General features: G+C 45.4%; 2 protein-coding genes across 6 annotated transcripts in view; one reads left to right on the top strand and one right to left on the bottom strand.

The window, feature by feature from the left end:
- The window catches only part of cntnap1 (contactin associated protein 1), a 1,152,571-nt gene that overhangs the window by 260,204 nt on the left and 879,326 nt on the right, over positions 1–13,041 (bottom strand). The window lies entirely within an intron of this gene.
- The window catches only part of naglu (N-acetylglucosaminidase, alpha), a 52,149-nt gene that overhangs the window by 20,473 nt on the left and 18,635 nt on the right, over positions 1–13,041 (top strand). Inside the window, exon 5 of the mRNA XM_041173315.1 lies at positions 5,026–5,282. Within this exon, the coding sequence (XP_041029249.1) occupies positions 5,026–5,282 (257 nt within the window). The remainder of the gene's footprint in view (positions 1–5,025; positions 5,283–13,041) is intronic.

Genomic DNA, 13,041 nt, shown 5'->3' with positions numbered 1-13,041 from the left:
ATAAAAATAAGAGTTATGGTTTCACATGAGTCTAGAATCAAAGTCCAGTGAGGAATTCTTCCGCAGAGTTTAGCTGGCTGAAAACCAGTGGTGTAAGATTTGCTTTTCTGGTGGTGTTGATGTCCCAAGATGAATTAGGCACGCAGAGGTTGAATCGTTCTGTAGGCAGTTGTACAAACCCATCTCAGCAGAGTCATGTTAGATGGTGGGCCAGTTGTCCAACCTGGCTAGAGATTGCTTCTGTGTGGCCTGCCCGACAGGTGTTAAACAACAGACTGAAAATGAAATCCAAATGCTGTATAATTAAAGCAATTCAAACCGTTCAAGTCTTGATCATGTGACAGTGGTTTCGGTTCAAGCTGTTCAGCTAACGAGGCCTCTTATTAAAACCCGTTGTGTTTTGAGCAGGCAACTGTGGAACCATTAGCACAATGTTGGAGATGAGTCACAAATATCTCTGCCTTTGTCCATGGCTGATGCGGATGCCTTGTCTACTATCCTTTGTAATGGCTTGGCTGGAATGTTTATACAATGCAAGGAGTGTTACATTCCAGGGGTCTGCTGTATTAGCCTTTGTGCTCTTTTAAACTGCTCAGAAACTTCCAGGGCTACCATCATGTGGTCAGCAGAGGCCATTTTATCAGTCCAGACATTTGTCCATTTGAAAGAAAAATAGTAAATTTTTAAGTAGCCAGGGTGACGTAGAGATATATATTTTTTCCTTCACACCTTCTGATCATGACACATGCTTTGAACTTGATCATATTATGATCACTATTAGTTAAATATTTTATACACTGAGCACCATTTTAACTAAATCTGGTTCATTATTCATTACTAAATCTGACATGACATGCCTCCATGTTCGTTCTGGGACATGTTGTAGAAAACTATCCCAGATACACTCGAGAAAGTCATGGCTCCGCATTTTCGCCCTGCCCACCGTCTGGTCCTGTCGAAAGTCAATGGGCTTTTGAATGGGCAGCTGAATCTTCTGCAGTGGGTCCTGCCATGACGGGGCCGGAAAATCCTGGTCATTATGTTTCTGAAATGTGCTAGTCTGCTTATCCCAATCTAGATAAAATTTAAAACTCCCCTTTAGAACCACTCTGCCTTTGCTACACACTTGTCTAATCTCAGCATTTAAACAGTTGCCACTTCACAACTATCACCAGGTGGCCTATGAACAACTTTTGCTCACTCGCATCCTTTTCTTAGCATTCTATCCATTAACTCTCTCCCGCCCACTTACCCTTCACTATATTTTCTCTTAATATCATTGGAGTGATTTCATCTTTAATCATAAAGGCTACTCCTCCCCCTCTACCATTTTCCCCATCTTTCATGTAGACTTTATATTTAGTTCCCTGTGCTGACCGTCTCCCAGCCACATCTCGGTAATGGCTACAATGTCATGCCCTCCAAGTTGAATTTGTATCTGTGATTTACTCAATTTGTTCCTCATACCTTATGGGCAGAATTTTGCCCTTGTTGGGTGTGTGGGCCCCACCGGCTCGGCGGCGGGCCGACAGCTGAACCCCGCCACCGAAACGGGGCCTGCCGCCATTTTAAGAGGGCGAGCCAATTAAGGCCCGCACAGCAGCCTGCCCGACAGGAGGCGCTATGCGCTTCCTGTGCGGGGGGTGGGGGGGATTCCCCATCTGTCAATGTGCGCTCTTTCACGCATGCACACGAAAGTGCGCACTGCTCTCTGAGACCAACTGCTGTCTCAGGGAGATTACTGACAGGTTAAAAAAACATTAAAAACAGAAAAATGTTAAAATTATTAACATGTCCCCCTCATGTGACAATGTCACACGAGATGGGACATGTTAATAAGAAACATATTAACTTTATGAAACTTTTTAAAAACGGATATGAAACCTCGTCCGGCCAGTGGATGAGGTTTCATGTTTTATCACAAGCCTGTTGGGGCTCCTGGCCTGCCTGCCAACCTTAAGGTTGGACAGGCAGGTCTTTAACAATCTTAATTAGCCTTAATTGGCCATTGACAGGTAGGCGGGTGGGCGGCTGATTTTGCTGTCCGCCCACCTTCCTGAACATTTCGGGTTCCTCCCGACGTCATCCCACGTCATTTTCCTGTTGGCGAGCGGGCCTCGCCCCCAAATCGCCGACGGGAAAATCCTGGCCTATGTCTGTGCATTTAAGGTGGAGGTGGTATAATGGTAAATCCATGCCCGTCCTTCCTTTCCCATTGCCCTGCTCTGCAAGATCTTAGTCTAAATTATTTATACTATTATATCAAGCTTTTAGTTTGTTATAAATTTTATTCTCCTACACATTAAATTGCACTAAGCAGTGGACAAAAATTTTCAGTACTGCCTCAAGCTTATATGAACCACTAAGAGTATCCCCCATCATCACCCTCCCAGGAGGAGGACGAAAAGTTACTCCTCCCCTCCCCATGAGCAGAGGAAGAAGAAGGCACTGCATCAGTCACTATTGCTTTCTCAGGCACCAGCTTGGACACCAGCACCATATGTAACTTAGAGGCTAGGGTAGAATTCAGGTCCTTACTAGGTGACTCACTAGACATTAGTGGGGGATCACAGGTGCCACTTTTCCAGGTTGCGTAACTAGTTCTGATGTAGATGAGTAAGATGAAGACCTCACAGGGCCAAGCTTCAGAAGGAGGCTGATTGGTGTGATAAATCAAATGCTTGGTTAACAGCCTGTCTGAATGCTTACTGGTTGTGGTTAGGTCTATGGTGGAGTGCGCTTTCGCCTTGGTCCATGTCTTGAGACACAGCCTGAATCTGCCAGTCGTCTCCTGGCTAATTTCAGCCAGTGAACTGCGGAGCCCAACATCATGCTGCATCTGATGACTGGAATCGCATTTTCCACTGAAATCACAGCAGCTTCCTTGGAACAACAAAGTGCACATGCAGATGCCATGGGGGTTCTGGGTTCCTTGCTTGAAAGGGGTTTTGTGTCTGCTGTCCAAAAATCTGTACTCCAACGGATCACAGAGCTGGTTGAACAGACATCTTGAGATAGTGGTATGGGAATCATGCAGTTATTTATTTAGCATCTGCATAATCACAGAGCCAAGCAATAGCCTTGTCAGTGGCTAGATTGAGTTCTTTAAGCCCACCTTTAAGTTTAGTCACAAGAAATCATGCCGTAGGAACCTACTGGCTTCTCCAATGGCAATATTCCACTCTGGCATGCCACCATTGTCCTTGCAGTTGCCTATTAACCAGGCAGCCCAGGCTGTTCAAGTCTATGCTGTGATAGTGCAGTCTCAAGCAGGGCCATCATGACCGACAGCCTCTTGAGGACTCCCAGGACGCCTGAATTATCCTCTTTAGGTTCTCAGCAGTTGATGTCAGCAGCAAATGAACATTGAAAGCTGAGCATGACTTTCAGTAGCGGTCGCAATGTTCACAAATGACTTCTTTATTCCTGTTCTGTGGCCACTGTTAAAGAGGTTTCTAGTTGCAAAACCAGTCGGCAAAATAATGTGCAACCTCGTTAATAAAAGTTAGAAGCCAATTTAATCGATCATCAGAAGTTTTATCATCTTGATCACAGCAGCTCTTAACAGGTGCTTTAACCTCCTTTACTAAGAAGGCGACTTGTGCTAAGATGGGCTAACTAGGCAGTGCAGTTCAAGTATTTATCTTGGCTGCCTCTCAGAAACTCGTTTTAGCACCTGAACTACCAGCACTATAGAAGGGAAACCAGCACCCTGAGAATCCATTATTTGAAATCAAGTGAGTGAACATTTAGAAATGTATAGGTTTGTTAAAGTTACATTTGATACATTTAATTGAGTGGGTACAAGGAATGCATTGAATGTGGTGTACATAGATTTTCAGAAGACACTTGATAAAGTGCATCATAGAAGATGTGTTTTTATGGGAGGAAATGTAGCAGCACAGATTGTTGATTAACAAACAGGAAACAAGAGGTTGGATTCATTTAGATTGAGAAGGCCTAGAAGTGGAGTTACACAAGGCTCAGTGTTAGATTTCCCTTTGTACTTGGTATCTGTAGATGAAAGTTGCTGCTGATACAAAAGTAAGTGACTTGACAAACAGGAGCACTATAAAAATGTCAGGCAGACATGGACAGTTTTGTAGAATGCAACTTAATGGAGAGAAAAATGAGGGTGAAATATAAGGAACGATCATATAGAGTTAATAGAAAGATGCTGATGATTCGGAAGAATAGAGGTGCCTCGGTGTTCAAATGCATTATTCCGATGCATATCGATAAAACCTAAAAAGATAATATAAATTGGATTTATAGCGACGTTGAATACAATAGTAAAGGGAAATTAAAGTGCTTTGCTAAGCAATTATTAGGCCACAGTTACAAGCTATGTACAGTTTGGACCTCATTGTACAAGGAACATTAAAGTCAGAGAGTGCATACAGCATAGATTCACCAGGACAAAGCAGAAAACTCTAGCTGTGAGAAGAATCTTGAGACATGGATTGTTGCCACTGGAGCAGAAATAATTCAGGGGGAATTTAAAAGGTCTTTAAAATTTCAAAGGATATTGATAGGTTGAATAGGGAAAGACTATTTCATTGGGTTCAGTGTCAATGATACTGGGGTATCATTATGCGAATGTTATGCAGAAAGCTGTTGGACTAAGGAATCAATGGTCACAAATATTATGAAACTGAGAATATTACATCCTTTAAGACAATAAATAGATAAATATTTGAACCAGTGGAAAGAGTAGGGCTAGGGCGAGAGTGCATCAGTGGGTTAAGTTTTAGTACTTCTGTGGTGTAAACTTATTTGATTCCTTTGATATTTGCTCCATAGATTTAAAGAGGTTAATTTCTATCTTCATCCCCAGTGGTAATCTAGTGCAACAGATCAGCCATCCGTTGTAATTGATTGAATGAAAACTGGGCAGGTTGTACAGAAGGGGGCAGTCTGCCATGTCAGATTACTGCCCTGATGGGAAGATAAAAACTTACTCCAAATATCGTTATGCTGCAGTAAAAGCTTATTTTTTTAAACTAAGTTTTTTTTATTTTTCAGATTGTTTCCTAAAGAAAACATCACAAGGCTAGGGATCTGGGGACATCTAAACTGTTCTTATTCTTGTTCCTTCCTGCTGGATTCCAAGTCCCCCCTCTTTCAGCAAATAGGCAAGATGTTTCTGTTGGAGCTAATTAAAGAATTTGGTACAAACCATATTTACAGTGCAGATACATTCAACGAAATGACCCCGAGCTCGTCAGACCCTAAATATTTATCCACTATCAGCAATGCCGTCTTCAAGTCAATGACACAAGGTAATGTTCTCAAAATTATATCTTCAGAATCTTTTTCATGCGAATGGAAGCTATTATTCAACTAGCTTTTCCCTCCTTGATATATATTCAAGTTGTGTTTTTCTGCATTTACATTTATGGATTGGTCCTTAAGGCATTTGTATCCATTTCTTTTTGTAAAACTACTGCTTCAGTTGGTATTTATGTGGAACCAGAAATGACCAATGCCCTCCATCTGCCAATCCCAAAAAGGAACACCATCTACTCAATATTTTATATCCCTCAATCACATTTTTTTGTCAGAAACTACCTAACACCCACATAATATACCAAACAATTGACGTTCACTGTCACCTTGATAACTTATTCCACACATTCACTGGAAGTTCTCCATGAATGGGTGTTAAGATTATGGTAAAGTTTTCTACACAAGCTTCTTTTGCAGCACAAAATTGCCAGTGATATCTGCTGGTGTAAGCAGATTTTAACACCATGGTCTGTGGAATTCATCAATTCCTGCCTCATTCCTCATTCCCAAAACAACACTGAACAGCACAGACCCAAAAGTATCCTTTGTATCTGGTATTGGTAAGAGTCAAATACATTGTATATATGGGTGACGTATGTCATCTGGCAGGTGACTTAGTGGTATTGTCACTGACTAGTATTCCAGAGACCCAGGGTAATGCTGTGGGCCGCAGGGTTTGGATCCCACCATGGTGAAATTCGAATTCAATAAAAATCTGGAATAAAAGTCTGATGACGACCATGAAACCATTGTCAATTGTCAAAAAAACCCATCTGGTTCACTAATGCACTTTTAGGGAAGGAAAGCTGCCGTCCTTACCTGGTCTGGCCTACATGTGACTCCAGACCCACAGCAATATGGTCTGAACAAGGGCAATTAGGGATGGGTAATAAGTGCTGGCCTAGCTAGCGATGCCCACATCCGATGAACGATAATTTTAAAAAAGGAAATCTAGGTGAGATGAAGCTGAAGAATTCTGACCCACCTGTCCAGAAATCAGGAGGGAAGGCAGAGGAAAATACTGGTTGCCAGAAGTCTGATATAAAGGCAGGAAATACTGGAAATATGGTTGAAGCTCAAGGAACAGCACCTCATTCTTCGATTTGGGCTTCTTGACTCAACCATGAGTAGATTATAGATTATAAACTCGGGCTCCATTTTGTTTCCTTTTCTTTTTTGCTGGTTCATTTTTTCTTGTTTTCTTTCTTTATTCCTTCACTTTGCATTCGAATGACTGCTATCCAGACAGTCATGTCTCATCTCAACACATGTTTTGTTTCTTTACCCATTACCAATTTTTTTGGCTTTTATTCTCCTCTGCCCGCCACCCTATGACAGACCTTCCCTTTTGTTTTTTCTTCCCCTCCTCCCTTTCAGTTGCTTAAAACATATTAAATTTCCATCTTTCCTCAGTTTTGATGAAGGGTCATCGATCTGAAGCATTAACTCTGTTTGTCTTCACAGATGCTGCCTGACCTGAGTATTCCAGAATGTTCTGTTTTTATTTATCCTACATCTCCTGGTTAGAATTTATTTGGATTCAGTTTAGCCACAGTTTTTAATCTTCAAAACAACAATAAAATCTTAAACAAAAACAAAAATACCTGGAAAAACTCTGCAGGTATGACAGCATCTGCGGAGAGGAACACAGTTAACGTTTCGAGTCCGTATGACTCTTCAACAGAACTAAGAAAAAATAGAAAAGAGGTGAAATATAAGCTGGTTTAAGGGGGGGGTGGGACAGGTAGAGCTGGATAGAGGGCCAGTGATAGGTGGAGATAACCAAAAGATGTCATAGACAAAAGGACAAAGAGGTGTTAAAGCTGGTGATATTTTCTAAGGAATGTGATAATAAAGGTACAGATAGGCCTAGTGGGGGTGGGGTGGGGGGAAGGGTTCGAAATAGGCTAAAAGGCAGAGATAAAACAATGGATGGAAATACATTTAAAAATAATGGAAATAGGTGGGAAAAGAAAAATCTATATAAATGTTTGGGAAAAGGGGGGATAGGAAAGGGGGTGGGGATGGAGGAGAGAGTTCATGATCGAAAATTGTTGAACTCAATATTCAGTCCGGAAGGCTGTAAAGTGCCTAGTCGGAAGATGAGGTGCTGTTCCTCCAGTTTGCGTTGAGCTTCACTGGAACAATGCAGCAAGCCAAGGACAGACATGTGGGCATGAGAGCAGGTTGGATTGTTGAAATGGCAAGCGACTGGGAAGTCTGGGTCATGCTTGCGGACAGACCGAAGGAAAATTAATAAATAAAAGGTGTGGCTATGGGTACCCGCATGGGCCCCAGCTATGCCTGTCTCTTTATGGGGTATGTGGAACATTCCTTGTTGCAGTCCTACTCCGGCCCCCTTCCACAACTCTTTCTCCGGTACATCGATGATTACTTCGGTGCCGCTTCATGCTCTCGTCAGGACTTGGAAAAATTTATTAATTTTGCTTCCAATCTCCACCCCTCCATCATTTTCACGTGGTCCATCTCTGACACTTCCCTTCCCTTCCTTGACCTCTCTGTCTCAATCTCTGGTGATAGACTGTCCACCAATATCCATTACAAACCCACCGACTCCCACAGCTATCTCGACTACAGCTCCTCACACCCCGCTTCCTGTAAGGACTCCATCCCATTCTCTCAGTTCCTTCGCCTCTGTCGCATCTGTTCCGATGATGCTACATTCAAAAACAGTTCCTCTGACATGTCCTCCTTCTTCCTCAACCGAGGTTTTCCACCCACGGTCGTTGACAGGGCCCTCAACCGTGTCCGGCCCATCTCCCGCGCATCCGCCCTCACGCCTTCTCCTCCCTCCCAGAAACATGATAGGGTCCCCCTTGTCCTCACTTATCACCCCACCAGCCTCCGCATTCAAAGGATCATCCTCCGCCATTTCCGCCAACTCCAGCATGATGCCACCACCAAACACATCTTCCCTTCACCCCCCCTTATTGGCATTCCGTAGGGATCGCTCCCTCCGGGACACCCTGGTCCACTCCTCCATCACCCCCTACTCCTCAACCCCCTCCTATGGCACCACCCCATGCCCACGCAAAAGATGCAACACCATCCCCTTCACTTCCTCTCTCCTCACCGTCCAAGGACCCAAACACTCCTTTCAAGTGAAGCAGCATTTCACTTGCATTTCCCCCAACTTAGTCTACTGCATTCGTTGCTCCCAATGTGGTCTCCTCTACATTGGAGAGACCAAACGTAAACTGGGCGACCGCTTTGCAGAACACCTGCGGTCTGTCCGCAAGAATGACCCAAACCTCCCTGTCGCTTGCCATTTCAACATTCCACCCTGCTCTCTTGCCCACATGTCTGTCCTTGGCTTGCTGCATTGTTCCAGTGAAGCCCAACGCAAACTGGAGGAACAACACCTCATCTTCCGACTAGGGACTTTACAGCCTTCCGGACTGAATATTGAATTCAACAACTTTAGGTCGTAAGCTCCCTCCCCCATCCCCACCCACTTTCTGTTTCCCCCTTCCCTTTTTTTCCAATAAATTATAAAGATTTTCCTTTTCCCACCTATTTCCATTATATAAAAAAAAAACCCCACTAGAGCTATACCTTGAGTGCCCTACCATCCATTCTTAATTAGCACATTCGTTTAGATAATATCACCAACTTTAATTTTAACACCTATGTGTTCTATTGTACTATTGTCGTTGACATCTTTTGATGATCTGCTTCTATCACTGCTTGTTTGTCCCTACAACCACACCCCCCCCCCTCCACCTCTTTGTCTCTCTATCTCTCCGCCCCCCACACACACACCTTAAACCAGCTTATATTTCAACTCTTTCTTGGACTCGAACGCAAGTTCTGTCGAAGGGTCATGAGGACTCGAAACGTCAACTCTTTTCTTCTCCGCCGATGCTGCCAGACCTGCTGAGTTTTTCCAGGTAATTCTGTTTTTGTTTTGGATTTCCAGCATCCGCAGTTTTTTTGTTTTTATCTCTGTGTTTAATTGACTGCCACTGCTCTTCAAGAAATGCCTACCTCCTTGAAGAAGTTCTGTTCCTCTCTGCGACAAGATTTCCGTATCTCTCTGTTGTCTTGCTCACCTTCCTTGCTTTCCATTTCCCTCCTAGTGTTTGACAAGGTGTTTACTAAAACCCGCTTTCACAGCCATATCTCCTTTCTCAGTGACTGTCTCTGTCTCCGACTTACCCCACGTGGATTTCAACTGAAATTCCACCCCTCATGTTTCGAACCCACCCAGGATTACAGGTATCTCCGGGACATAAAACGTTTCTCGGACTGCTGTTCCCGTCACATTCTGAAATCCACACTCAGTGCCATGCGCCGCCATATGAACACACTCGACCTCTCCCTCCAGCAGCACCGCCGTACCCTTTTTCAAAGCTGCGCGTGCCCCCAGTTTCATTTTATCCTTCGGCTCATCCGACGCCTCAACAAGAAACTTTTTTTCTCTTTCTCTCAAGTGCTAAGGAACGCAAGCTGCAACAACTCATTGACACCAACACCCATCTAGGACCCTCCACCCCTGCCTGTTTCTCCGTCCCCACCCTTTCCAACCCCAGCCGTGTATTCACTATACCCCCTGACCTTCCCCTCTCCGATGCTGAACGTTCAGTGCTCAGCAAAGGACTTAGTTTCATACCCTTACGCCCTCACCTCAATGAATTTCGGGCTCGGCATGATGCTGAACTCTTCTTCCGCCGTCTTCGTCTCCGGGCTCACTTCTTTGGGCAGGAGTCCTCTCCCAGTTCAATGGATCCTTTTACCCATCTCCAATATTCTCCCTCCACCTGGACCCCTCCCTCTGGATTCTTACCTTCTCTTGATCTTTTCATTGAGAACTGTCGGCGCGACATTAGTCGTCTCAATTTCTCTGCTCCTCTCACCCATTCTAACCTGTCTCTCTCTGAACTTACTGCACTCCATTCTCTCAGGTCCAACCCTGACGTTGTCATCAAACCCGCTGACAAGGGTGGTGCTGTTGTTGTCTGGCGCACTGACCTCTACCTCGCGGAGGCTGAGCGTCAACTCGCAGACACTTCCTCCTACCTCTCCCTGGACCATGACCCCACCACTGAACATCAAGCCATTGTTTCCAGGACTGTCACTGACCTCATCTCCTCTGGGGAACTCCCTCCCACAGCTTCCAACCTGATAGTCTCCCAACCTCGGACGGCCCGCTTCTATTTCCTACCCAAAATCCACAAACAGAACTGCCCCGGTAGACCGATCGTCTCAGCTTGTTCCTGCCCCACAGAACTCATTTCTCGTTATCTTGACTCCCTTCTCTCTCCCCTTGTCCAGTCCCTTCCCACCTACATCCGTGATTCCTCTGACACCTTACGTCACATCAACAATTTCCAGTTCCCTGGCCCCAACCGCTTCCTCTTCACCATGGACGTCCAATCCCTCTACACCTCCATCCCCCACCAGGATGGTCTGAGGGCCCCTAGCTTCTTCCTCGAACAGAGGCCCGAACAATCCCCATCCACCACTACTCTCCTCCGTCTGGCTGAACTTGTTCTCACACTGAACAATTTCTCCTTCAACTCCTCTCACTTCCTCCAAATAAAAGGTGTGGCTATGGGTACCCGCATGGGCCCCAGCTATGCCTGTCTCTTTATGGGGTATGTGGAACATTCCTTGTTGCAGTCCTACTCCGGCCCCCTTCCACAACTCTTTCTCCGGTACATCGATGATTACTTCGGTGCCGCTTCATGCTCTCGTCAGGACTTGGAAAAATTTATTAATTTTGCTTCCAATCTCCACCCCTCCATCATTTTCACGTGGTCCACCTCTGACACTTCCCTTCCCTTCCTTGACCTCTCTGTCTCAATCTCTGGTGATAGACTGTCCACCAATATCCATTACAAACCCACCGACTCCCACAGCTATCTCGACTACAGCTCCTCACACCCCGCTTCCTGTAAGGACTCCATCCCATTCTCTCAGTTCCTTCGCCTCCGTCGCATCTGTTCCGATGATGCTACATTCAAAAACAGTTCCTCTGACATGTCCTCCTTCTTCCTCAACCGAGGTTTTCCACCCACGGTCGTTGACAGGGCCCTCAACCGTGTCCGGCCCATCTCCCGCGCATCCGCCCTCACGCCTTCTCCTCCCTCCCAGAAACATGATAGGGTCCCCCTTGTCCTCACTTATCACCCCACCAGCCTCCGCATTCAAAGGATCATCCTCCGCCATTTCCGCCAACTCCAGCATGATGCCACCACCAAACACATCTTCCCTTCACCCCCCCTTATTGGCATTCCGTAGGGATCGCTCCCTCCGGGACACCCTGGTCCACTCCTCCATCACCCCCTACTCCTCAACCCCCTCCTATGGCACCACCCCATGCCCACGCAAAAGATGCAACACCATCCCCTTCACTTCCTCTCTCCTCACCGTCCAAGGACCCAAACACTCCTTTCAAGTGAAGCAGCATTTCACTTGCATTTCCCCCAACTTAGTCTACTGCATTCGTTGCTCCCAATGTGGTCTCCTCTACATTGGAGAGACCAAACGTAAACTGGGCGACCGCTTTGCAGAACACCTGCGGTCTGTCCGCAAGAATGACCCAAACCTCCCTGTCGCTTGCCATTTCAACACTCCACCCTGCTCTCTTGCCCACATGTCTGTCCTTGGCTTGCTGCATTGTTCCAGTGAAGCCCAACGCAAACTGGAGGAACAACACCTCATCTTCCGACTAGGGACTTTACAGCCTTCTGGACTGAATATTGAATTCAACAACTTTAGGTCGTAAGCTCCCTCCCCCATCCCCACCCACTTTCTGTTTCCCCCTTCCCTTTTTTTCCAATAAATTATAAAGATTTTCCTTTTCCCACCTATTTCCATTATATAAAAAAAAAACCCCCACTAGAGCTATACCTTGAGTGCCCTACCATCCATTCTTAATTAGCACATTCGTTTAGATAATATCACCAACTTTAATTTTAACACCTATGTGTTCTATTGTACTATTGTCGTTGACATCTTTTGATGATCTGCTTCTATCACTGCTTGTTTGTCCCTACAACCACACGCCCCCCCCTCCACCTCTTTGTCTCTCTATCTCTCCGCCCCCCACACACACACCTTAAACCAGCTTATATTTCAACTCTTTCTTGGACTCGAACGCAAGTTCTGTCGAAGGGTCATGAGGACTCGAAACGTCAACTCTTTTCTTCTCCGCCGATGCTGCCAGACCTGCTGAGTTTTTCCAGGTAATTCTGTTTTTGTTTTGGATTTCCAGCATCCGCAGTTTTTTTGTTTTTATCTCTGTGTTTAATTGACTGCCACTGCTCTTCAAGAAATGCCTACCTCCTTGAAGAAGCTCTGTTCCTCTCTGCGACAAGATTTCCGTATCTCTCTGTTGTCTTGCTCACCTTCCCTGCTTTCCATTTCCCTCCTAGTGTTTGACAAGGTGTTTACTAAAACCCGCTTTCACAGCCATATCTCCTTTCTCAGTGACTGTCTCCGTCTCCGACTTACCCCACGTGGATTTCAACTGAAATTCCACCCCTCATGTTTCGAACCCACCCAGGATTACAGGTATCTCCGGGACATAAAACGTTTCTCGGACTGCTGTTCCCGTCACATTCTGAAATCCACACTCAGTGCCATGCGCCGCCATATGAACACACTCGACCTCTCCCTCCAGCAGCACCGCCGTACCCTTTTTCAAAGCTGCGCGTGCCCCCAGTTTCATTTTATCCTTCGGCTCATCCGACGCCTCAACAAGAAACTTTTTTTCTCTTTCTCTCA

The sequence above is a fragment of the Carcharodon carcharias genome, chromosome 23 (genome assembly GCF_017639515.1).
Source record: "Carcharodon carcharias isolate sCarCar2 chromosome 23, sCarCar2.pri, whole genome shotgun sequence".
NCBI classification, from domain to species: domain Eukaryota; kingdom Metazoa; phylum Chordata; class Chondrichthyes; order Lamniformes; family Lamnidae; genus Carcharodon; species Carcharodon carcharias.
Note: the sequence above shows the minus strand (reverse complement) of the source record. Positions and strands in the feature narration are given on the sequence as shown.